This window comes from Monodon monoceros, unplaced genomic scaffold (assembly GCF_005190385.1).
Source record: "Monodon monoceros isolate NGI ecotype Baffin Bay Population unplaced genomic scaffold, NGI_Narwhal_1 Super_Scaffold_7, whole genome shotgun sequence".
NCBI lineage: Eukaryota > Metazoa > Chordata > Mammalia > Artiodactyla > Monodontidae > Monodon > Monodon monoceros.
Window position 1 is genome coordinate 31,276,724 of NW_021703784.1, and position 27,915 is coordinate 31,304,638.

At 38.6% G+C, this 27,915-nt stretch overlaps 1 protein-coding gene across 3 annotated transcripts in view; it reads left to right on the top strand.

The window, feature by feature from the left end:
* Positions 1-16,003, top strand: part of TRPC6 (transient receptor potential cation channel subfamily C member 6) — a 117,621-nt gene extending 101,618 nt beyond the window's left edge. Inside the window, exons 7-13 of one of the 3 annotated variants that reach the window (XM_029208919.1) lie at positions 731-995; positions 2,232-2,427; positions 3,228-3,431; positions 5,096-5,170; positions 12,477-12,560; positions 14,035-14,110; positions 14,816-15,234. In XM_029208919.1, coding sequence (XP_029064752.1) covers positions 731-995; positions 2,232-2,427; positions 3,228-3,431; positions 5,096-5,170; positions 12,477-12,560; positions 14,035-14,110; positions 14,816-14,967 — 1,052 coding nt within the window. In that variant the 3' untranslated portion in view covers positions 14,968-15,234. Of the gene's footprint in view, positions 1-730; positions 996-2,231; positions 2,428-3,227; positions 3,432-5,095; positions 5,171-5,866; positions 6,431-12,476; positions 12,561-14,034; positions 14,111-14,815 lie in introns of those variants that run through there. The other 2 variants (XM_029208921.1, XM_029208920.1) reach the window with 2 other exon arrangements.
* The last annotated feature ends 11,912 nt before the right edge of the window (positions 16,004-27,915 follow it).

Here is a 27,915-nt window from a genome sequence, read left to right on the forward strand (position 1 = left end):
CAGCTGACTTTAGATAGATAGATAGATAGATAGATAGACAGGTAGGTATTGGAATTTTTACATATGCTGAGTCCACAGTTTGTACTCTTTTTTTTTTTTTAACATTTTTATTGTAGTATAATTGCTTTACAGTGGTGTGTTAGTTTCTGCTTCATAACAAAGTGAATCAGTTATACGTATACATATATCACCATATCCCCTCCCTCTTGCGTCTCCCTGCCTCCCACACTCCCTATCCCACCCTTCTAGCTGGTCACAAAGCACCCAGCTGATCTCCCTGTGCTATGCGGCTGCTTCCCACTAGCTATCTGTTTTACATTTGGTAGTGTATATATGTCCATATATACACTACCACTCTCTCACTTTGTCCCAGCTTACCCTTCGCCTTTCCCGTGTCCTCAAGTCCATTCTCTAGTAGGTCTGCGTCTTTATTCCTGTCTTGCCCCTAGGTTCTTCATGACCATTTTTTTTTTTTTAGATTCCATATATATGTGTACTCTTAACCATTATGCTATACCCTATGGAAAACTTCCAGCAAACCAGGGGAGTAATTTTCTCAGTAAATTCAGAAGCTCAAATACACCTGACACTTAAAGAAGCCCTTTAAGATAAAAGACTTCCGTCAGGAACTGGATTGCTAATGTAATTTTATTTCTACCCCAGAAAAGAAGTTACCTAAGTAAAAAACTTAAATAAACTCACCATAACTCTTGTCTTTCCTTTCTCCTAGCCAGGATAAAGTGGGACCCCTCTGATCCTCAAATTATATCTGAAGGTCTTTATGCAATTGCTGTAGTTTTAAGTTTCTCCAGAATAGCCTACATTTTACCAGCAAATGAAAGCTTTGGACCTCTGCAGATATCACTTGGAAGAACAGTGAAAGACATCTTCAAGTTCATGGTCATATTCATCATGGTGTTTGTGGCCTTTATGATTGGAATGTTCAACCTCTATTCCTACTACATTGGTGCAAAGCAAAACGAAGCCTTCACAACGTATGTGCTTTCAGATATTTTGATCATGGAGATCATCGATTAAATAAATGTTAGCTTAACAGTGTTCATATGCATCCATGGCATAAATAATGTTTTGGTAAAGACTTCATCTCCAGTTACTCTTTAGCAAAATGAGAGGATTTTAAAATGGGTTGGAAGAACTCAATAATGTAGGCAACCTCTGTAATATTAAGTAATTATAGCTAACATTTTTAAGGCTAGGAACTACCTCACACACATCATTTTATTATCTCTGTTTCAGAAGAAAAAAAGGAGACCGAAGTTCAGAAAAGTTAAATGATGTGCTGAACACTGCATAGCTGCTAATAGGTAGAAAAGCCAGGACATAGTCCCTTGTCCACTATAACATCTGTGCTCTTCACTGCTGTGTCCTTCTGCTTACTACAGACTCCTGGGATGCTGGCTATGAGAACAGCTGCTTCCTAATTCAATTTGTTGGATCTTATCACTGAGACAATCCAATTTATCAATAGTGACAAGAGTTTTAACATGTTCACCATAGACACATGTTTTTTATAAAGTGTGTTTGGAATACATTATTCAAATGTTAGGTATTCAGTGTTACAATAAGTATTGACTGAAGCATAACCTATTACCCATATTCCTGTAAAGTTCAGTTTATGAGAGAAATTAAACCACCTGGGCTAAGCAGAGGGGCTTAGTTTAAGGTCAATAATTATGCTTAAAGCATTGAAATTCCTATGTAAGACATGTCAGTGATTTTGGTAACATCGACTGTATTTATATTGTCATATTTTCCTTAAGACACCTTAAGACACATACTATTGTAATCTTTATATTGGAAATTAGTGGAAGTATAGATGAGCAGGAAACCCAAAAGGACTCTAACAGATAACATTATCTTTTATTAAGTAATACATTTAACACTTCCATTGCCAAAACTATGGATTATTTAAATGTTAATATCTGTGGTTATGTAATTATGCTAGCATTTACTGAGTGCTTATTATGTTCCAGATAGTGAGCTATGTGCTTCATATACACAATATTTCCTCATCCTTGCAACAATCCTAGAAATAAATAATTATTGTACCCATTTTACAGAAAAGAAAAGTGAGGCTCAGGGAAGTAAAGAGTTTTCTCATGAATATCTAATAATTTTCAAAGACACTAAATCAACTCACTTTTATTATGGTACCATTTTTGTTTATTTGTACACTTTATCATTTCCTTTCTCTCCTTCTTTTTCACCAGAGTGGAAGAGAGTTTTAAGACACTGTTTTGGGCTATATTTGGACTTTCTGAAGTGAAATCAGTGGTCATCAACTATAATCACAAATTCATTGAAAACATCGGTTATGTTCTTTATGGAGTCTATAATGTTACAATGGTTATTGTTTTGCTAAATATGTTAATTGCAATGATCAACAGTTCATTCCAGGAAATTGAGGTATAATCTCTATACATTTGTATACTATGTGCTACACGTTTTAACTATTCCAGGGATCAACTCAGCATTGGTGGCGACAGTATAGACTGCTTTCCATCTGTTCTTTCCCTTTTCACATACTTCTTTATATACTATATATACTGTAGAGAATATCTATATTTTTGTATACTTTATATACAGGAATCTAGAAAATTTTAATGTTTTGCTTCCAAACACAATATCTATGGGTGTGGTGGGATAGTAAGGCGTAAGGATGAGAAATGATGTGTGATTTGTTATTATTATTTACAAACTCTTTAGAAATACTATATCAGCATGAATTTATACTTTATTTTAAAAACTATTGCTTCCGAATACCACTATTCTCCAAATCTTGTTTTGAGTGATGTTCAGAATTGACCCTTTCTCAAACTCAGAGTGATAGTGTACATCTTTATTCCAGAAATCTTGGTCTGTCTCCCAAATTAATCAAAGTAGTGATCTGTTGCAGAATAAAAAAGTGAATAATTTTTCATAGTGTTTTCTAGAATGTAGGAAAATGCATTTATATCTTTCAATGTATTTATAAACACATGCAAGTTTTGAGATCTATAGATCTATAAGCCTGATAAAATTTTAGGCAGATTTAGGAAAGAGTGTGTGAATAGTACCTTAACATTTTTGAAAAAATCTTGGAGTGGTCTTTGGGGTCTGAGAGTGTTGTAGGCATCATTACTTCCATCTAGTCACGCAATGTTAGAAGCATCCCAGTAATTCTTTTTACGCGTTTCCTTGCTGAACTGTCATATGTATTTGTCTAGGATGATGCTGATGTGGAGTGGAAATTTGCAAGGGCCAAACTTTGGTTTTCCTACTTTGAGGAAGGAAGAACTCTTCCTGTTCCCTTCAACCTGGTGCCAAGTCCAAAGTCCCTGTTTTATCTCCTACTGAGGCTTAAAAAATGGATTTCTGAGCTGTTCCAGGGCCATAAAAAAGGTTTCCAGGAGGATGTGGAAATGAACAAGGTGATTTGACTTGATAATTTAAAATTATATTTTTAAATGCTGAGACCATTATAACCACTGTGCCACATCCCTTTATAAAGAAGCGGTCTGTGATGACATGTCCATCCATTCCCAAATGTAGTCACTTAGCTCAGAGCAGTCCTTTGGCTTGTGTCTGTTTATTAGGAGAACACTGGGCATTTCTGCTTAAAAATATAAGAAAAATTCATGAAATGTAACTAAAATAATGTACTACATTATCTGGAGTGTGTACTGAAAGGGAGAGCTATTCTGGGCCGCATTTTTGCTGTTGTGGCTACATGTCCCTCACTTCACCTTCAATTTATACAGCTAGGTATATTTATATACCTCAATTTATACAGCTTCCATTTTTTGCATGCTCAATTTATACAGCTAGCTGATTATGACTTGGGGGAATCTGACAGACAAGTAAGTCCTACACTGAAAAGTTCAGAAATCAATTGCTCACATATAATATGGGAGACCAGGTTTAGCATTAAGTAGTTCAAGAGAGAAATATCTAAGGAGACTAATTGGAAACAGTAATCCCATGAGGCAGTACCATCTTAAGAAGCCATGAAAGAGAAGAGGTCTAGTGCTTAGATGAAGGAGTAGAACAATCACAGTGGGTTTAGAAATGTGTGGAGCATGTGGAATGCTGTGTGGAATGCATGGGGGTGGGGAGGTTACTCTCAGCAGGGAACTCTGCTGGGGACAGAACTCTATATCCAGAAGGAGCACTGAGGGACTAGATGCCTCCAGAGGAGGAGGGCCAGGAAGGGAACAGGTGTGGATATGGTGTCATATTATGGGGACGTGAAGGAGCTGGCTGCTTCCAGTTCCCAATTTTAATGAGGAAGCACATTTAATTTTCTCTTCAAAAATATGAAGAGAGGCAATGGGCAAAAGTTGCAAATAGTTCATTTTTAGTTCTATGTAAATAAAAAAAATTTGTAACAAGAAGATCTGCCCAACAGAGTGGTGGGCTGTCTTGTGAAATAGTGAGCTCCCCATCATTGCAAGTAATCAATAAATGTTGGCTGACCAACATTAGGAATTTATAGGTTTTCCTACACTGGTGGGCAACTGAGCCAAATGATTGTAAAAGTTCCTTGCAGCTATAAGATTCTATTATTGAATGATTTGCTACTTACTACGTGAGATTCTCAAGTTAAGCTCCCAGAGCTCCAATTTCCTTAACTGTAATATGGGAAAAAAAATTGCATCTACATCATGAAAATCAAATCAGATAAATATGTAAAAGTGCTTTGAGAATTCTAAAGCCCTCTTTAAATGTATTATCATTATTTTCTATAGGAATTTTGGAAAAATATGCCATCTTTGGTGCTCTCCCAAATGTATAACTTACAGAACTCAGTGTGTTGAGTGGCAAAAATTTCCCTCACTTTACTTAATGTTATTAAGTGTGTAGTTTACAGGTGTGATTAGAGCTGCAACCCACGACAATTCAGTCTCCAAAAGGAAATGTCCAAGTACTCACCAAAGGGAAGACCTCAGTAAGAATATGTTTCTCTCATTGAAACTTGCTGGAGAATTGGACCAGATGGCTTTTAGAATATGGAATAAAGAAAGAGTAAAATTCGTTTTATAATTCCCAATGTAAAATTAGTGATTGTACCTATTTTACTCTCTATCTTTAAAAGAGAAATGAAGAAAAGAAATTTGGAATTCTCGGAAGTCATGAAGACCTTTCCAAATTATCACTTGACAAAAGACAGGTAAGATCACATTTGAAAATATGAAACCACGAGTAGGTTCAGGCTTTCTACTCAGAGAAAAGGACAGATGTCCAGAAGCAATTTCAAGAAACAGTAGACACATTAAAGAATTAACAATTTAACAATGCTCAAAGAATCTGTTACTGAGAAGTAAAAATAAGCCTGTGTCCTGTTAATCAGCAAAAAGAATTACATGGCTGTTTAAGACAGATAGTAAACAAGTATACGGGGGTACTTATGGGTGATGGAATATAGAAATTGTGATGTAAAGAAGGGAAAATTGAAACAATAGGGACCTGATGGAGATATAATTAACTTAATTCTCGGCAGCTCAGGTGGAGATTATGCACACCTAACAGGGCTGCATTATTTGTCAGTAATCGAGAAGCTGTCACAAAAAGGCACCCTGAGAATTTAATGGCTCCTGTCATCAGCCCAGTTTATAATGAGCAATGTACCCTGGAGCTGCATCAGCTCCGTAATTTGGAGCGGCAAAATCCCTGATGCTGAGGACTTTTGCTTCATTCTGGCAGCAGGCACATAGTAGGGGTACAATAAATGCGTGTTGCTGAGGGAAATTATGAGTGAATTCATTAGGAGAAGGGCAGTGTATCCGGTGGGACTAGCATTCAGTTGCGCATATCATGGTGTTTTCAACAAGACAGTTGTTTTTCCCCCTCTCATTTAACTCTCCAGAGTTGGCAGTACAGGACTGTTGCCAGGAGTGAGTGTGGTTCTCCAGGATTTTTTTGTCATAGTCAGATGCAAGATGACACCTTCACCTCCAGACATCACACCCACTTTTCAGGCATGAAGAAGGAATGGGGCAAAGGAAAAGTGGGCCCCTAGCTGAATCACCCTCAGAGATGCCTCCCAACAATTTCTGTTATTATATCTCATTAGCCAGAACTCTGCTACAGGGTCACCCCATGGGACACAAATGCCAAGGAGGGATGCTATTTTGTTTTGTTTTTAAGCCAAGTATGTTACCTCCTCCAACAAAATAGGAATACTCTTATGTATTGATATAGTATTGATATAGCCAGATCATTGAACCAAGTAGTCAGAAGATTGGGATCTCATCTTATCTCTGCCCCTTTAGCAATTCGTTTGACTTCTCTGAACCTTAACTTCCTCATCTACAAGATAGGAATGATCAAGTTGTACAGCCCATCACACAAAATCGTTGAGAGGATTCAGTTGATGCTTTGTAAATCACAAACACTATTATACAAATAGTGAAGTACTTGTTATAAAGAAGCAGCTTTTTGTTATTTGGTTATGAATAACTCAATAAAAATTTTTCAAAAATAGGTCAGTGTGAGTTGGATTTTATAGTTTTCCAGTAAGAAATTACTTGTGCTGAAAGTATGATGAATGCATGATAACAATAAAGCGTTGGACAAATATGAGAAAAATTCAAGGGGGATCAACATGGCTTTTTTCTTTACGATAGAAACTATAGTGTCTTTCAAATCAAATAATTTTATTTTCTTTAGAGTTTCTCAAAAAATGTGGAAACTTAAAATTTGTTTTAATCATCTGGAAAATATATTTTTTAAACATAGCTTGGATTACTCTACACTTTCCAATAGCACATATTTCAATCCCAGGCGAAAGCAAATTCTTTAACAGCAATACGAAGCCTCTGGTATCTGATCACAGTGGTAGATCGATGAAATGTTGATTCCAATGTCAGCTGAACCTTCTAGAGACCCTTTTGAGAGGCTGTTTATTGTGGCAGCCATGGGAATGTATGGCTCATGTTTTCTTTCGAGAGAGCCTGCTTCAAGGAGTTCGGTCAGCTGACAGCCTCCGGCTGCAGCATCTTTGGGGTCCCCTCAGCTTTCCCGCCATGGCCATGCTCTTTAGGTCCCGGATAGTTCAAGCCAACACAGGACCTCTCTTGGGGCATTCTGCACCACAGCTCCCCGTTGGGCTGGCTGACTTTCCCAGACAATCTTATTACCTTTCCCTCTTTCCCAGGTGAGCTGTGCCTCACGGTCTGGGAGCTTTTTATGCCTTCTGCTGCCACTTCCCATTATCTTTCACAGGCATAATTCTGAATACATCTCATATTTCTCACTTTGTCTTGGCATTTGATTCCTAGAGGACCAAATCAACACAAATGTCTATTTTCCCTTACCATTTAAGCTTGTGGTGAACAAAACTGAGGCATATTTCACATAGCTTGCTTTTGCTTGATACATTAACTATATTCCTGAGAAAATGTTTTTTAAAGCAACCATTTATAGTTCCAATCAGTTTTGCCTGTTGTTGCTGTGTGTTTTCCCTAACCCATTTGCATGGCTTTTGTTCATTCTTTTTCATAAAGTCTATGTCTAAAATGGCACAGTTAAGTTTCTATTTTGCTGGGGTCTTCTTTCTTGGCTCCTTGAAAGTTAAAGTGGTTAGGTCGCACAAACCTTCCTTCACATCTGCTTCCTTCACATCTGCTCCACAGACACTATATAAATCAGTCAGATGAGCCATATAAAAATACTTTTTAGCATATCTATTTATTATCTTTAATCAGCTCCAAGTATCACTGACTTTGGTGGTTAGCATTAGCTTTTCGGACATATAGTCTGAAAGGACAGCATACATTAATATTCAGTCTCTGCCATACTGTATTATATGTATAAACCTGAAAATGCCAAATAACTTCTTGAATATTTGCTCTGTTCCAGCTCTAGAACAGATCCCCTTCAAGTAGTCAGTTTCAGAGCAGGTTTTACATGCCATGGACCATAGGCAAGTATGGAGCGTAGATGTTATTTCAGGATTTGGGGTCCATTCTGTACTGGATTGAATGAGATGTGGAGAGTTTTTTGTTTTATCAGTTACATATCCAGGAACTATGTCCTTTAGCTTCTAATTAGGTCAGGGGCTTTCTTTTTAGTCATCTGATGAACCAGTTATATAATGTAGTGATTCCAATTTGTTACTATCACCAGGGTCACTTCAACAGATGAATTTGTACAAATTACCCATCCTCTTCTCCAGGTCTATAGAGTTAAAATCTCTGGCCATTGGGCCTGGAAATGTGCATTTTAATAAGTACTTAGGAGATTCTAATGCTTATCTGGGTATGGGAATCACTGAGTATTTCATTCCCTGGATGACTTAGTCATGGACATGAGCACATCAGTAAAAAGCAATATTCAGCAAAGTGTCTCCAAGAGAAATAGAGCAGATTAAAACTAACCATGAAATAGACCTAAAGCCACATAGTAGATAATTATCCTTCTGTACAATAATAATAGCTGTTGACACTTGTACAACATCTGCTATGTCAAGCTACTCATTCTACACACCTTATCTCTTTAATCCTCATATTAACTCTAGAAGGTAGGTAATATTATTTTCCCTATTTTATACATGAGAAACCTTAGGTTAACAGAGGTGAAATGACTTGCTCAAAGCCCCACTTCAGACACATGACAGAGCCAGAATTCAAATCCATATCTGTTTGATTTCAAGCAAGAGCTTTTACAAGCACTGTACCACATGGTTTCATGTCATATGTGCACCCCCTGCTGACTGATCATATTTCCTCTACATTTTCAGTTCATTGCTTTGATCCCTGCCTCAGACCCCTCAACGTGGGGAATGGGAGACAGACTCCTAGTACTATGTCCAACAACATAAAAAATTCCCAAGCCTGAGGCTTACTTGTTATTCTTAATGAATAACAAACAAGTTATTTAGTGTTCCTCACTCTAATCCTACAATGAAGCTGCAGCAAGATAAGAAATGCTAATATCAAACTAATTACTAGGATTAAAAAAGAAAAGAAACATAAAGAATGCAGGAAATGCGGTAGAAGGTGTGGGGAAAAAAAGGACAGGCAGTGCTTTATTCAGAATCAGAGTGTGTATTTGCATTAGACAGGAAGAAAGCTTATTACACCCAGTCCTTCCTGCTTCTACTCAACAAGCTCCCCTTTCCCACTCTCATCACATTATGCGTCAGTGCCATCTATAAATGTCCAAATCACTAAGGTTTGAATGCTATTCATATTGCCAACTGAATTCCCTTGACTTCCCAGTCTATTTTAGTAGCTGTACATCAAAACAAATATAAATTAGAATTTTCTGCCACCAAGTGGTAATAATGCTTCTTTGCACCATTGGGTAAGTTTCTTCTTACATATTACTCCTTTGTGTTATTAAATTTTTAAACATGTATTTGTTGAATACCTACTATATATCAGAAACTGTTTAGAAATTTTTGCTAAATAAATGTTATATTTGCATCCAAATTCATACTTCAGATTTAGAGCAGAACTCTTCACATAAAAGTGATCCAAATGAATTTGTAACTGTTTAGTCATATACCATTTAACTATACTAGTGGTTCCCACTGAGAGGTAATTTTGATTCCACACTACCAGCAGTCCAGGGTGCATTTGTAATACCTGGAGACTTTTTTGGTTGTCACAACTAGAGAGGGGAACTGTTATTGGCATCTAGGGTGTCAAGGCCATGGGTGCTGGCAAACATTGTACAATGTACTGGAAGCCCCCCACAATAAAGAATTACCCAGCCCAAAGTGTCAAAAATGTTGCAGTTGAGAAATCCCAGACTCTACCCATTGGGTGCATGCAAAGAGGAGCTGTGTGTTATAAAACTGTATGACACACTGTAGCTGCAGTCATTGACACGTCAAGATCTACAATCCGGAAAATCTACAATTATACCCATTCTCAAATGAACAGAAAACTGTTTTCTGGCTTTCCTGGTACTGTTACCTCTTCTGTGTCATCCAGGGTATTAATTTGTAAGTCATCTGCCTCAGACCTTAAAACCATGTTTCAGATTTATCTTTCCCGTGTGGTTGAGCTGCAGCCAATTGGTTCACGAACCTGTATTGTACACGTCTTTTATAGCAAGTTGTTCAGAAACCAGGTGAACTCTATTAGTGACCCGAAAGCACTTCTCCCTTCATTCATTCACCAACCAACAACTTTTGAGCACTTACCATCTGCCGGACAGCGATGGCTCTTAAGGCACTGAGATAAACTAAATAAAGTCCCTCCTTCTGTAGAGCCCAGGAGGATGTAGACAATAACCATGTAAACAAGCCAGTGAATAAAGTAATTAGCAATTGTGAAGCATGTTTTGAAGGGTACAAAAGGCCTAGCTCTCTCAAGATCTATTTTCATGGGGTAGGCAGAGAAAGCCATTTGAGGAGCTTATGTGTTGAGCTAAACTCCAGAGGATCAGACAAAGCAAGTCAGACAGGCAAAGAGCCAGGAAAAGAGTGTTTCAGGAATTGGGAATAACAAACCTTAAGTTAGAAAAGAGCAAATGAAAAAAAGCCTGCATAGTGTTCATATAATACTAAGTTTACAAAAAAGGATGATTGCCATAGACATGGTGGGTTGTGGAGCTGCCTTAATTTGGAATGACCGGCACAACGAGTACTAAGGTCCACACATTCATCTCTAAAAAACTCTCAAAGAAGTATAATTTTTCACTTTCTTTTTTCCATGAACACCATTTGGATGTGTTAGTGGCCTCTAACAAAAGAAGGAGACATCAAATTAATGATTTGCCACCATGAGGCTGTGCATTCATGAAGAGATGGACGTGATGCACACAAAGATTCCTTTTGCCTGGATCCTTCCGCTCTGATTATGAACCTGTCCTCACCCTCCATGCTTTATCATAAAAACTGGGGGATGGAAGTGATGACTCTGGTCATCATGTTTAATGATGTCTTTAAAGCATAAATCATAGTTTGAAATCCAGGAATCATATCTAATATATTAAATATCATTATATTTTATAATATTATAAAAATAAATGATTATGTAATTTGAAAATAAACATTAAAATATTATTAAAATATGTTGAAGTTTGCATTTGTTTCACAAATTCATGAATTAGTAGGACTTGAAGGACTGTAGAGGTCAACTAGGGCATTCCCTTCACTGTCAGAAGAGATTGTAGGGTTTCAGCTTCTCACCTAGTATCCCACAGTTAACTTGTGGCAGAGCCAGATTTGAGTTTTCAGGTTTCTGTCAAGTACTCTTCTACAGAACCCAAGCTGCCTCTCTGGTTAATTTGGTAAATTGTAAAATTTTATCTTAATTTTTTAAAAGTTAATATAAAGTTAAAAAAAATATGGACATTTTGCTGACATTATTAGAGAGGGTGAAATAAAAGGCAAATAGCTACATGGAAAAGGATGCTATCTAAACAATATCTTCACAATGAATATGAATCTTGTCAGCCTTGCCATACTTTTCCTATTATTATAACTCAGCTAGATCATAGTTATTTATGTTATTCATTAAATACTCAGAACATAGCACAGCACCTTACATATAGAGGTCACTCACACATACCTGTTTAATGGATGAATGTGTACATAGCTGCTTGAATTCAGCATGTGGCCATTTAAAGCATCAATGCGTTGAAGTCAAGGATTTTAATTGAGTCTCATTGAGCTTTACCTGTAGCAACTTAGATGTCATTGGGAAATATAAATCATGGCTGTCTTAGTAGATAGTCTTGAAGTTTCTTCTCCCCTGGAAAAGAGTTTTACACCCCCAAAAATATATATTTGGAGATGCTGTGTTTTGCTCAATTTCTCCTACTTATTTCTTTGTAAAACCACTTTTTTCCCTTTAGAAAATGCCTTAAAGAGGTTTTTAATCATCCTCTTATCATGTTAATATGGTACTTTACCACCTCTCTTGCAGATTACTTTCCTTGTTATTTTCCTATTCAAGCAAATGTATTATTTGAAAAGTGCTGACCAGATAGGATACTATATATATATCCTAAAATTCAAATGGTTTATTAGTGCTTTCTTGGCACCTGAATCCTATCCTACAACAAAGTCTTACCCTGGTGTTTCTTCAGGAGTCTTATCACAGTCTCTACTGCAGGTGTGGATGGTGTAGTCCATCATGCTGGACTGTGGATCCCTCATCAATGGACTTCTGAGATCACCACCGTTATTTTCTCAACTTGTTTGCCTCTTCCTCCACCAAGGGTGTATCTGTGGGAATGTTAAAACATGACTCTCATGACAAAATGATTGATAGCCACAAAGTCTAAGAGTGTCCTCAGACAACCTCTAATAGACACTGAGAGGCTGAACACACCTAAAGTGTCTATGATTTGTCTTGGAAGACAGAATATTAAGCAAATTAAGTTAAAATGGCACGATACATATAGAAAAGATTATTTATATATATGAGACTTAGTTCACATATATAACAATGAGATAAATATCAACACATTGAAAAAAATTAAATGATAATCAATTTCTAATTCTTTTCAAAATACAGTTTGGACATAGTAAACAATCAAGCTTAAGAAGTTCAGAAGATTTCCAGTTAAACAGTTTCAGTAATCCTCCAAGACAATATCAGGTAAGCATTAATTTTTAAAGAAATAAGACTAGTTATTTGTAATATTTAGAAACTCAAACTATGTGATTATTTAAGTGAAAATGAACTGTTATGATATTTTTATCAATATCAAAATAATACACTAATTCAAAAAAAAATTTATTGAGTAACTACCACGTACCATGCACTTTCTAAGTACTAGAGATATAGAAGCAAACGAAATAGATGAAATCTTGCCATCATGGAATTTAGAGCCTACACGTTTATTGTAAAAAGCCTATCTTACTAATGTGAATTCTCCATTGTTGTTCTTTTCCAAGTTGTTTGGGTTATTCTGTTTCTTTGCCTTTCCATATAAATTTTAGAATTGATTGTGTATTCCAAAACTGTGACTGTGTTGAATCTATAGATCGATTTGAGTAGAACTGTTGTCCTAACTATATAGTCTTCCAATACATGAACACAGCAAAAAAAAAAAAAAAAAAAGTCTATCTTACAAAAAACATAAAGAAGAGAGTAAAAAACCCCACCACTGAGAAGTAAAGACTACTTACTGTTCGTGAATATTCTTCCAGATGATTATATGTATGTATATAATTTTACATATATTTTAATATTATTATAGAAATGTATATGTAATATTATATAAATGAGTTAACAAGACTTATATAATGAATAATAGTTTTTCACTTCACAAAACATATATTCATATTAATTTTAATGGATGTACTATATTCCTTTGTACAAATAAATAATCCTCTATTGATGGACATTTAAGGTTTTTTTTTTTTCACTATTATAAGTAGACTACTATGAACATACTTGTCCATGTACCTAATTACATCATTAGGATAAGTTCTTGAAAGTGGGATTTGACTATCATTTAGTTTAGGGTTTAGGTAGCAAGATTTGGTTTAGCTATATATCCACCCAGGACTTCCTGCATACTTGCTGAGCCTCTTACTTTTTATGAAAAGTACATAGTAAAAGCAATATCCTCATGGTGGAAGCTCAAGTGCTGGAGAAATATTATTACATCGAAGCTAGCCATTCCTAAATTATTAGCAAGTATAAAATCAAAACTGGCTCCATTTCTTTGTAATGGAGGGGAAAAACCATAAATGAGGGCACATTTGCTTAACTTTCCATTTTCACGTGCAGAAGTGCACACCTCTGACCTGCCCAGCTGTTAAGGCTGTGTCTTGTTCTAACACTTTCAAGTAAAATACAAGCAATGAACATCAAGGATTAGATGTTTGCTCTGAACTTATTCTTTTCCCAAGAATCAACTTTTGAGTCATTAGTCCTGGTGATGTGAAAATTACTTTTAAAATCTGGAGATAGTATGCATCCCCTACCAGACAAATCATCTTAATCTTTCATAGCTATCATTTCTGAAGTGCTTACTAAAGAGAGAAAAAATCAGAAACTTATTCCAAATGAGTGATTTATCATGAACATAAAACTAAGATGGATTTCTCTTTTCTCTGTCTAGAAAATAATGAAGAGGCTCATTAAAAGATATGTATTACAAGCCCAGATAGATAAGGAGAGTGATGAAGTGAATGAAGGTGAGTTGAACACAGGGACAAGTCAGCCCCTGAGCATAAGCCAGGACCTGGGGCCTGAAGCAGAGCTGAGGGAGAGCTGGAGAGATGGGCGTGGGAAGGGTGAGCTTCAACAGGAGAAGACAGGATCTAGCCAACCATCAGTACTGCTACACACTGGGGAAATAGGGCTATGTCTCAGCAGTTGGGGGCAGATGACACTTGCTAGATAAGTAACTACAGTCATCTCTTGGTATTCGTGGGAGGTTGTTTCCAGGACCTGTGTGGATACCAAAATCCATGGGTGCCCAAGTCCCTTATATAAAATGAAGTAACTACTACAGTCTACCCTCCGCCTCTGCACACATAAAACCCGAGGATAGGGAGAGCAAACAGTGTTATATCCGTGGGGGGCTTGGAGGGAGAAGGAAGTGGTTGGGGATAGTAAGGGTCCATTGCCCCCCAAACCCTGTAACATTTGCCACCAGTGTTTCCCTTCCACTGACTTCAGGAGGACGACGTTGTAAGTTTTCTCTATAATCTTTTCACTAACCAAAATACTGAGCTGAGAAAATAGAAACCTGCCCCCATTAAAAAGTGATTTCCTTTGAAGGGATTCAAAATACAGATGTGTGTGGCATTAAGGCTCATTTCAATCTATCCCAGAATCACTAGTTTCTCTGCATTACGTATTTACAATTGACTTCTTATCACTCTTGTTTTGCAAAGGGGAGCTGAAGGAAATTAAACAGGACATCTCAAGTCTCCGCTATGAACTTCTTGAAGAAAAAACTCAAAATTCAGAAGACTTGGCAGAACTTATTAGAAAACTTGGGGAGAAATTATCAATGAAACCAAATCAAGAGGAAAGCAATAGATAATGCAAAGTCTTTCTTTAAAATTCATATTTATTTGTCCACTTGAAGCCATGTTATTTTCTGATTTATTTTTTTAAGTGCCAATATGACCAGCTTTTAGAGAAGAAAATGTTCAAAGATAACTTGGGTCATCCTATTATTTGGAACTCTCCTATTTAATATTTTTGACAATTAAATTTCATTATTCAGGCTAAAGGTTGCAGATTATGATGAAAATTATTCCCAGTTGTTTGGTGCTTGTTTTGTAAACTGCTTTCTTGGGTACAACTATTGTGATGATGTGATTGCCATGTAGTGTCTGCCTGGGAATCATTTTAGCTGGCAGGGCAGACACACCATATTGTGGTATTTCCCTGATGGAGATTTCAGGTACCTTCTTGCCTGCTCTATGGATCCCTTGCTGGTGACTTCCAGACTTGAAATCTAGAGAAAAATAATCTCTTGCCATTTAGAGAATACTGTTTAATCATCTACCCTTCTTAGCCCCCACAGAATATGATTGATAATATCTGCAAAATGGAGTTAAATCTTTCCTAAATTTTCTGATTCATCTCTTTGAAAATGTTACCCTTACCAGTGAAAAAGTGTTTCCTTCACTGAACTCTGGAAACATAGTTCAGTTCTGTGTGTGTGTGTCTGTGTGTGTGTGTGTGTTTGCACATGTGCATGTGAAATACTTGTCCTATTGTCTTTTGCAGCCAATACAGATACCCAAAAGCTCTTTATATTATACTTTTTATTGTACAATGTACAATTTTTTATTTTATTGAAAAATTATTGGCCAAATAAGAACACTTTATTGGAGAAGTATCAAAGCCACAAACAATTATCGTTATTTGCTTCAATTATAGCACAACTTTTGTGCCATTTCCAAGGGGCTTTATAGGTGAATTCCTATGTTTGGCCTCAAATGTAAAGCAAAAAACGTGTTGAGGGAACTCGCAAATACTTAGTATGTCCTACCCTCCTCTCAAAATATATAAAACAGGAATTTGAATTCATGAGCATTTACCAAGAGGTTGCTATTACTTACTGATGATATGAGGCCATATCTAAAACAACTAAAAGAAAGAAATGAAGGTTCACTATTCAGCTACCCAAAGACTGTCAACATTTGGATGATGCTGAGCATTGACTGGAAGTGCTGCTTTAAATTCAAGCAAATTTTAAATTTCCTTTTAAAGATAAAATGGTCACAGGGGCTTCCCTGGTGGCGCAGTGGTTGAGAGTCCGCCTGCCCATGCAGGGGACACGGGTTCGTGCCCCAGTCCGGGAAGATCCCACACGCCTCGGAGCGGCTGGGCCCGTGAGTCATGGCCGCTGGGCCTGCACATCCGGAGCCTGTGCTCCACAACGGGAGAGGCCGCAACAGTGAGAGGCCCACGTACGGCAAAAAAAAAAAAAAAAAAAGATAAAATCGTTACAGAGAATCTATTTAGCCCCAACTTTGATTTAGTTTACATCAAAAAGCCTTTATGTAACCAGATCAGAAAATATAGCTGAGAGTTTTATATACAGTGATTTTGTGTTTATGGTTATTACTTATTGAGAAATTATTTAGTGATACAGAAAAGGTCTGTTTTCAAATGCTTTGTGACAACATTTGAATCAGAAATTTTAAAAATCAACTTCAAAACCAAATGCACTATCTGCAAATTAAAATAATCTAAATGCATAAAGCTTGTGTGTCACGCCATGCAAGAGGCTCGCCTGCAAGCCCCTATGACAGCAAATGGGCTTGACTCCAGAAGATTCTGGAAAACGTATTTAGATGTCTCAGTGTCTTTTAAGTTGGGTTGACTTGACAAGATGTAAGTTTTAGGAAATGCAACAGGCATGACAATGAGTTCCTCAGTAAAAGACACTGCCATCAAGTGCCACCTGTTATTGTTCAAAATTAAATGTCCTGAAGTCAACACATTTTCCTTGAAGTGCAGCTGAATTGGCATCTCTTCTAATTTCCTTTTAATTGGAAGATAAAAAGACAACTCAAGCATATTTTAAGAAAGGCTTTAAAAATTCCAGCAAGAACTTAATTCAAGGCATATTGGCAAAGGATTGTCAAAGCACAATGATCCTTCAAATATCTCAAGACCACTGGCTTTAAATCCTGTATTCATGTTGCAGTAAGCTTAATCTTTTCAAATTAGGTGGTTAAGAAATTTAAATGTGTTTATCCAAACTGCTGTCTCTCATATTTCTCCTCTGTGGTTTGGTGCTTTCTGGAAGTTTGGGTACCATAAGGAGGACAGAACAATGATATCTGGCACTCTGACCATACAGCTACTCCCTGAGGCGCCAAGCCCTGCCCACTCCTCATGGCAGAACATCCACCAAAGAACAAAATGAAGCCCCTGGTTTTGTACATCGCTGCCTAGTTTGACTCTCTGCTGTTCTCATTACTCTGAGACTGAGAAATAACACAAATTCAATATGATTTTACTAGGAATATAAAATGAATCACCAGAATCTAGTCTGCTTAAAACTTTGCCAGGGATTAAAAGGAATAAAAAATGTGTCTGACCTCAAGGAATCTGCAACAAAGTAAAGAAATAAGACTTAATACAACTATAAGAAGTGTTTATTGAGCACCTACCATGTGCCATGCACTGTGATAAATGCTTTCCATGCTCTATATAATTTAATCTAACTTAATGCTTGCAACATCTATATGAGGTAACTATTGTTACTATCCTCATTTTAGAAATGAGAAAACAGAGACTTTTAGTGGCTAAGTAACTTGCACCTAGAGCAAGTGTCAGAAACAGGAACAAAACCTAGGCCTGCCTCTCAGCAGAGACCTCACAGTTACCTGGGATGTTGAACAGCTATTTTGGAGTGTGGTTGTCTCATTGTGAAGTTTATATTTCAACCTCTAGGTGAGGAAAAATGGGCTGTATCTGAAAAGCCAAAATTCCATTCTATACCCAGTCCAGAGATACGCAATCATGTTAATCAAGAAAGGCTAGGGGTAAAAAGAATATTTGGCTTCAAAACGATTGCAGATACAAAAAAGAATAAAAGATGGAGATGTATATTAAGAGGTGGGGATAGTGTGAGCAAGGCCAAGAGTTGGGCATGAGTGTGGGACACTAAGGGAGAAATAGTGAATTCAGTGGCTGTGACTTGGTGAGAACAGATTAACTTTATTTGGACAATCTCTGCCACCCATCCAGCACTATTCCAGTATTAATCTTATCACTATGTGAATAGTAAAAGAAAACCAAAAACTAAAATTTTACTTAAAATGGAGAGACTATACAGTAGTATTTGCCAAACAGGCAGCCTGACCTACGAGTGCCCCAATAGAATCACTGTCAGGACCAATTTCCAGCTTTGGGCCGAGGGTTTTCTCTAAGTGCCACATTCTAAATATGGCCTGCATCTATTCTGATTCTAACAAGCAGATACAGCCTCCTTCTTCACTCTGAAACCGTCCATCGTCATTGTGTGCCAGGCAGGGTTTATGAAAGCCATGGCAGCTGTCCCCGCAGCTCTGTTGAGTGGTGCTGGGTGGGAGGTCCTACACTGTAGTTAGAGTCTCTGCCCTTCAGTGCAGAGGGTGCAGGTTGAATCACTGGAGAGCAAAAAAGGATGTGAGTTCCTGACCCAGACCTCTGTGTTGTACTCTGGAAACTTACCTGAGAAAGTTAACCAGAGGTTGTGTAGGCGCACAGCTCGGCACCCTACCACTGTCAGAAGTTGAAAATTCAGCCAAACATCTGTTACCGTACACAACATTGACTTATATTCTGAGTCTTTACTTTTACGTGTGACTAGCTGAGGTTAGAGATACACCACAAATTCTATGAAAGACCCAGGTAATTAAGGCAAATGTATTGTTTTCCTTGAATCACTAGAATGATTGCTTGAAGTTTCTTCTTTATTTACAGCAACAACTGTAAATGTTTCTATGGAAACTTTTAAAAATACTTCTCCAGGATGAATATGATAACACCTATTCACTAGTCACAAAAGCTTTCATTTTGGAATCAATTTTTGTAGAAATTTTGTACAACTGAGTAAATAGCTAGAGACACTGACCAACTGTATGATAGGCTTTTTTTATATTAGTGTCACTTGATAATTTATCCAGTGTAAGTGGATCATAGGGATATTGATTCATGTTTTTCAAACTCTTTGAAAATGACAGATCAAATAGCCCACATAGTCAATGGTAAGGGGAGTTCTACATACTAAGGAGATTACATAAGTCACAGTACTAAAAATTAGTTTTTCAGATTCATCATAGTCATAGTACTCTCTAAGTAAAATGTTATCGAAGACACTGAAGTAAAAACCAAGAGAAAATAGGTATGTCCAGAATCTCAGAATGCTTTACCTTTCTTCTTTTTCTAATGCCCACTCTGAAAGCCATTGTCCACTGATAAACTGTAGGAACAGTGTGTAAAAAGTAGGCAGACAGGCATGTCCTCTAGTAAATGCACAGAACATTACTTTTTTTCCTGAATCATTAGAGGAAGCCTTGATGATGACATTTGAGAAGTGAGTCTTGAACTTCACTGCCCTGCCTTTTTGTCCTCATCATTGTTCATGAAAATAGACTTTCATAGCACCACAAGAACAGACTCAGAATAAATTAAGTTTACTAATTATCATGTCTGAGACTAAAAGTACTATGGCAATGCTCTGCTTTTGCCTTAACCTTTCCAGTACTTTGTGATTCAGTCATCTGACATTTACCTTTCACTCTTCCTCAGAAAATGTACTCTCAGACTAGTTGGAAAAGGTCAAATTTCAGTGTTACCTTATATTTCAAAAAATGTTAACATGTCATATCGTCGCTACTATTAATATGTAGAAGAATATATGTACACACTATACATATATATAGTTTGTCATTATATTTAGTCTATAACCATATAACACATATATAATATATGCATGTTATGTATATATATACACACATATATGTGTATATATATATGATCAAAGACATTTTTCAAAGCATAGTAATGATCTTAGAAAAAAACATTATGCTTACAAATCTGGATTTTATTTGTTTTTTTCTCACTTGTCCTTTTCTTTCTTTTTTCATTTCAATGATTTCAGCCTTTTTTCCTAGTCTCTATATGTTTTCTACCTCTTCTACTGAGTTCTTTCCAGTCTAGTAGCTCATAGTATAGGATCTAGAGCCAGAAAACATGGGCTTGAATCCCAGCTCTGACAATTACCAGCTGTGCATTTTTCACTAAGTTGTTTAACCTTTCTGGGTCTCATTATCCAAATTACACAGATTAAAAAAAAAGCTAACATCATCTCCTGCATAAAATTTCTGTGAGGATGAAATGGGTTAATACCTCTTAGACTCAGAAAATCATACTTGGCACATATAAGCATTCAGTTAATGTTAGCAACTGTGGAGAAAGGATATGGCTCTCAAATTCCTTTTTCTACCCTGTCTTAAATCTCTCCCTCTTAAACCTCATAAAATCTTATGACATTTAAGTTTCAACTCATGTTCTCTGATTGGTTGATATACAGTGTCTGGAGCATTGTGCTGAGAAGGAATCTGAGGCCCCCGTGGAGAAAAGGAGGAAAGAGAGATATAGAGACAATTAACAATGCTTGCCATGCACATGGGAAGTTGGCCCTCATGCCACATATTTGCCATCCTTGAAAAAAAGGAATCATATATGAACAATATTTAGGAAAATTTCAAGGCATACTTGTTACTTTTCACTGTAATAATTTTATCATTTTAAAATAATATCATAAGATGGTTTAGGGCAGGTACCATATTAAATTCCACTCATAGAACTTTTATTTAAAACCTATTATATTCATTGCAATGTGCTGTGTACCAGTGCCAATAGCAGTACTAGAAACAGAATACAGAACTGACTTATAATCAGTAGTTCCATGAGGCCTATTTTAACTTATTCATCCTAGAGAGCTATACAACACTTGGGAAGAAATTCTTCAGCATCCACAGAGTAGGAAATGAAGCCTGGACTCATTTGTGTTAGGTTTAGTTTACCTGCTAGGGTTTGTGGTTTCATCTCATTTCTTAGAGGACATACCAAACCCATGTAAGGAAATCTTGGCATTCCTGATTGATTTCTACCTCCTTCTTGGAGGGTAAGCAACATGACTCATTCACTTCATACTTTTGTTTAATAAGATAGTTATCCTTTGGCTCAAGAAGTAGTAGGCAGTAATGAATTGATCACATGCCAGCTTTTTTCTTATTAATTCATTTATGGGTCTAGCCTACTGAATTTTCTCAAAGACGTGATTCAGTCGTCTTTCACGATTGACTAAGAGGATACTGTTAATCCTCGGCTGTGTCATTAGTTCACTCAGCATTTAGCCTCATTAATAAGGAGGAACAGACTGTCATAGTTTGTTGCTTCTCCCTGATGCTGTCCATTCTGGAGCCCAGTTACTTTTCCTCACAAACCCCTAACTCAGGTCTCTAATTACCACCTGGAATATGTTTGAGTTTTTCTCTCTTAAACCGATGACATCTGGCTGATGGCTTAAGAGCTTGGTAGGCTTTATAAAGATAACCTTGGTGTGAGGAGTGGTCAAAGGCTAGAGCGTTTTGAACGTCCATCCTTCAGGACAAATCAGAAGTCCTGAAGTATTGTTTGTGCTTGGAAATATCATTTAATATGTTACAGGATCAGCACATTTAGGAAAAAACAACTTTATTCTCTAAGCAATCTGGGCTGAGGTTGTGGCATTATGGGAGAATAATGATTTTTCCAGCAATCCACTACTACCTATTGTTAGAGAATCTGGACGTTAACTGTAGCCTCTCTGCAGCTGACTGTAACTCGTTCCTCCTCCTCCTCCAAGCAGGCGCCAGGCCTGCAGCCTGCTAGTATTTTACAATATATCATGAAAATTGCAAATATACTAATATCAAATGCATTATCATAAAATTAAAATAATACTATATTCAGTGTGCTTTGACCTGTGCTTTACAAGAGAAGTACCTAATGCTATTGATACTTTCATTCCAGTGATTTTTATGCATCTCCATGCCCGGTGCAGCACCTGGGATGTTGTGGGTGTCAGCAATAGGGGTTTATTCAGTCATTTCACTTAAAATTCAAACAACAGTCAGGACACAGTTTCTGCCCTCAAGGAGTTCTTAGTCAGACACAGGAGTCAGTCATGTCGCCTGATCGATGCCATGAAAGCCCCCAGGAGGAGCATCAGGGTGTAGGGGGGAAGTGGAGTGCTTTATTTCAGGTCAGAGAGGCTTCTGGTTGGAAGTAGCATACATTTCAGACAAGCCTGCATTAGGCTGAAGCATTGCTCCTTTTACCCTCTGGGAACAGCGGTATTGGAAGTACATCTGTGGCTTGGCACGCTGCTTGTCTTTATGTAGCCTGTCTTAAAGAACGTTCCCCAGAAGCAGACTTGGAATGAAGCAATGCTTCTAGGCCCAGGACCAACTGATGAAGAGTTGGGGAAAGCAGGACAGGGAAGAAGAAATCCACACAACTGTCTGATGCAGGCAAAACCCTGCTAAGGGTAACTTCAGCCTGGCCCTGCAGAGGAATTCTGAAGTTCTGCCTCTGGACTTTCATGCCCTGGCCCATCAGTCCTTTGCTTAAGGGCTGCCCCAGGGGGATGCAAACTCCCAGGCATTTAATATATAATATAAACCTTCAGTGGCCCAAGGGCAGCCCCTCCAGAGAACACGTCACGTACAGGCATTTAGAAGCAAAAGCACACAGATGTCAGGAGGAGATGCGCTGTAAAGAGGTTTGCTGGCATCTGTAGAAGCACTGACCGCGTCCACTCCACTCCCAATGTACAGTGCCAAGGACGGTATTCTTTGTAACTATAGATTGTGTCAGAATTCTAAAATGCTACTTGGTTTTCTACGGATCTTTGGAAATTTGAGAAATAGTATCTGTTTTTGAGTCTGCAGAGGAGATGGTTAAGATCTTCTTGAAATCAAGGAGATTCTGGGTTACTTGTACTTGGTGGTTTAACCCCAAGTGCGTACCCTCCAGAAACAGGGCTGTTTCCACAGGTGGCTGCTTACTTCATTAAACTAAATAAGTGTTGAGAGTTACACATATATCCTGGACCAACATACCTCATGACGCAACTAGGTCCTTCAAATTGCCCACCAGTTGGTATTCCTTTAAGTAGAGGTTTAGTATGTTCCTCTGAAATGTAATTTTAATAAGGGTGATACATTAACCAATTATGATCATCAAACTGAATGAATTTATCTAGACCTCTAGAGAATGAGACCCAGAATTGGTAACTTTAGATGTAGGTGGATCCAAGAAAAAATCCAGAATATGGGGCCATTCAATTAGACACTTTACAACCTAGAATATCATAGCAGTGTCCCTGGCTTAATCCACAGCAGAAATGTAACAGAAGGCTGTGGAGAATGCAGGATCCAAGGACAGGCTTTACAAAATGCATCAAAGAGCAGCAATGACTAATTTTTCCCTCACGTGGCCTACTTCACCATATTCATGATGCTATTGCCGCCAAAGAAGACTTTGCATAACCCTTCGAGAGCCATAACCCAAGGATTTATGTCACAGGCACTTTCAGTGTTCCCAGCACATACTGGGTGCTCAAAAAGTATTTTCTGAATGAATACATTTGTTGGATGAATGTGTTTGGTGCCACTTGATACCCCAACGGGGCTTGCTATACCTCGGGAGAAGAAAAATAGAACAGGCTTTAGGTAGAGAAAACTCCTGAGGGAGACCTGTTTAAGAATTGCTGGCCAAACACTTTGACATGAGACCCCCAGTAACCTCCTGCTGGCTCGGTCAGCAGTGCAGTCTAGTGAGGGACCCAGATCTCTAATGCTTCGAGGCTCTCTCTGTCTGGCCACCATAGGGATCTACCCATAGACTGAGAGAGAGAACACACAAATCTGCCTTGACTTGGGCTCTTTGTTTCCCCACTTTTTGAGGACTGTATTCTGGTCCCAACCTTCTGGGTATCACCTTTCATCCACACCAGAAGAGAGATTAGAGTTGAGAAGAAGTCTGCCTGGGTGACACCGTGCAATCAGAATTGCCAGGGAGAAAGGGGCAGAGGGAAGCAGGCTTTATCTCTGCCACCTTGGTTTTCTTTATCATCAGATGAGGGGAGTAATCCTTGCTGTACACTTGACATCCTGAGATTAACGTGAGGTGCCAAAAAAAAGTGATGTCTCTAAAGTTTTTAAAAATTTCTCCACAGAGCAAGACAGCTACCCTGAACAGAAAGTCAGTGATGGCCTTCTGCCCCTTAAGGGTTTCCATTTGCTTGGAATAATTGAGTCTCTTCTACCAAAATCTCATTGACAACTAATGGGAAGAGAGCAAATATCAACCCAGTCTTTGACTGGTTGGTGGTAATTACCACCAACCAGGTAATTACCACCTGGAAGGTGGTAATCTGTGGGTCCATGGAATCCTGTGACTTTGACTTTTACCTCTCAGAATTTCTTTCATTCTCTGGCTTTTTTTTTTTTAATTAATTTATTTATTTTTGGCTGTGTTGGGTCTTCATTTCTGTGCGAGGGCTTTCTCCAGCTGCGGTGAGCGGGGGTCACTCTTCATCACGGTGTGTGGACTTCTTACTATTGCGGCCTCTCCTGTTGCGGAGCACAGGCTCCAGGCACGCAGGCTCAGTAGCTGTGGCTCACTGGCCCAGTTGCTCCGCAGCACGTGGGATCCTCCGAGACCAGGGCTCGAACCCATGTCCCCTGCGTTGGCAGGCAGACTCTCAACCACTATGCCAGCAGGGAAGCCCCTCATTCTCTTTTTTTAAAAATTGAGATATAATTGACATGTAACATTATGTTAGTTTCAGGTATACAATATAATAATTCTATATTTGTGTATATTGTGATCACCACGATAAGTCTAATTAACATCCATCACCACAGTTACAATTTTTTTCTCGTGACAAGAACTTTCAAGATCCACTCTCTTAGCAACTTTCGAATATACAATGCAGTATTATTAACTGTAATTACCATGTTGTACATTACATCCAACTTGGAACTTTTTTGTTCCCATTATGCCTGGCTGCTAGCCAAACCACAAGGTATTCTATCCAGACCTGGGAGGTCACACTGACACAGTTCAGGCAGGCTGGCGACAGGATGTGTGAGGAACCGGGCAGGATGGCCCCAGCCTGCTGGTGCCAATGTGTGGCAGTGTGGTTCAGAGAAACACACAGAGCTTCAGAGGCAGATCTGGTGGGAGACCCCATGCTGCCACTTACCACCCCCCATGTGAGCTTGGACTAACGTTGAACTTTTCTGAGGCTCATTTTCCTCAGCTGTTTAACAATGCCTTCCTCACGAGGTCAACGTGAGGATTAAATAAGAATATGTGCAAGAAGCACTTCATCTTTGAGGATCTTATAATTGAGCATCTCTGTCAGACATTGGGTGATACAATCCTCAGACATCTTTTACCCCTTGTCTTCCCAGACACCTAAATCACTTTTTGAGAAATTGAAGTAGAGTTGATTTACAATGTTGTGTTAGTTTCAGGTGTACAGCAAAGTGATTCAGTTATACATACATATATATCTATTTTTTCAGATTCTTTTCCCTTATAGTTTATTAAAAATATTGAGTATATTTCCCTGTGCTATACAGTAGGTCCTTGTTGGTTATCTATTTTATATATAGTAGTGTGTATATGTTAATCCCAAACTCCTAACTTATCCCTCTTCCCCCTTTCCCTTTTGGTAACCATGTGTTTTCTATGTCTGTGGGTCTATTTCTGTTTTGTAAATAAGTTCATTTGTATTGTTATTTTAGATTCCACATGTAAGTGATGTCATATGATACTTGGCTTTCTTTGCCTGACTTACTTCCCTTAGTATGATAATCTCTAGGTTCATCCATGTTGCTGCAAATGGCATTGTTTCATTCTTTTTTATGGCTGAGTAATATTCCACTGTATAAACATACCACATCTTCTTTATCCATTTATCTGTTGAAGGACGTTTAGGTGGCCCAGCTCACTTTTGAGATACCTGTAAAATAATCCCAGGACAAGCCTCAGGATATGCACCTGGGCCAATAAAGACCAGGCTAAGATGTGTGCTGACCTTTGCCAGGTAGTTGGGGGAGGGGAGTGGTCCAGAGGCACATCAAGGCCCACACGCCCCCTTCTTGCCTGTAGGCCTTGGTTCATCTGGATCTGAAGTTTCCCCTCCAAACTTCACACATAATTTGCCTTCAATATATGGCTGCTCTTCCTGATAGAGACAACAGTTTCATTCTGGGCTTTGTTTTCTCATACCCCTGGGGTCCCAATGGCAGGGGCTTAATTATTGGCACCCCCAATCTTATGACTATTCCTCAAAGTTACCCCCCCCACAGACCGAAGGCCTCTACTGCTGAGTCTTAAACACATTGGCACACGGAAACCCCACTGGATCAGAAGCCCCACCTTGACACTCCTGTGTGAGTCCCTTGTGCTCAGGACTCTTGAGTCCCTTGAGTTTCTGTGCCCCACCCAAGACACAGTGCTGAGAACGGCAAGTCCAACATTAATTTCCTGTGGAACAAATATGCACTGGGCGCTCACGTGTACGAGGCACCACTCTGGATGGTGAAGTGCACAGGAAACCCCTGCCTCCTCATGGAACCTACGTTCAGGAAGGCATAGTAGACTAGAAGCAGAATAAATAAGTGAAGCACACATTGTGTAAAAGGGTGCTATGAAGAAAAATAAAGAGGTGAGGGAGTTGCAATTGAAGGGTAAGCTGGGACAAAGTGAGAGAGTGGCATGGGCATATATACACTACCAAATGTAAAATAGATAGCTAGTGGGAAGGAGCCGCATAGCACAGGGAGATCAGATTGGTGATTTGTGTCCAGCTAGAGGGGTGGGATAGGGAGGGTGAGAGGGAGACGCAAGAGGGAGGAGATATGGGGATCTCCTTGTACTTGGTGGGGATATATGTATATGTATAACCGTATAACTGATTCACTTTGTTATACAGCAAAATCTAACACACCACTGTAAAGTAATGTAAAGTAATAATACTCCAATAAAGATGTTAAAAATTAATAAATAAGTGGAATGGCTGGAAAAGGTCTCATGAGAAAAGACCAGAAGGAGGCAAGGGAGGGGATTTAGCAGATGTGTGAGGAGAACATTCTCGTGGGCGAACCTGAGAGCAAAGACGCTGAGACAGGAGCGTGTCTGGTGTGTTTGGGGAACAGCGAGGAGGGGAGTGGGGTTGGCACAGAGGGACGGAGGGGAAAGCAAGAGAAGATGAGGGCAGACAGGAAACAAGTGCTGGCCGGGTTGCTGGCCTTGAAGCCAGAGATGGCAGAGGCTTTTATTCTGAGTGACATCGGAAACCGTAGCAAGATCTTCAATCAGTGAAAGCAGCATTCTTCCCCAGTTATCTCTCTGGGGTCTGATTCTTACCCTCATTTCTAGAAGCTGAGCCCTGTCTTTCTTCATCTCACATTGCCATCATCTCACGAATGGCAGGTTGGTGAGGAGATGCTGGGAGCATCAGAACTGGCTGGGTCAGAGTCCACCTGGTGACGTTCTCTGCACACCTTTGCTCTTGACATACCTGCAGGAAATGAACTGGGTCGATCACATCCCTGTATGTACTCTCTCTGATCACAGCTTATACATGCAGGCTTCCAGCTGAATCTTTCTCTCCTTTCCCCCATCATTTCCCCATAATTTCCTTGAAATGGGCTATTTTGTCCTTATCATGTCATGAAACTGGCACCAGTCTCAGAGCTTTCTAAATATCTGCTAGAAGCTAGTGACAGATGCCAAGCTGCCTGGTGATTAGTGGGAAGATTCTGTATCCCCCTCTCTGCCCATTTCTATCAAGAAATTATAATAAAAGTAACATAACGCTTGCCTCAAGAATTATAGGTCAAGAGGAGAACAGATAAAGGAAAGAAGGAAGGAAGGAAGGAAGGAAGGAAGGAAGGAAGGAAGGAAGGAA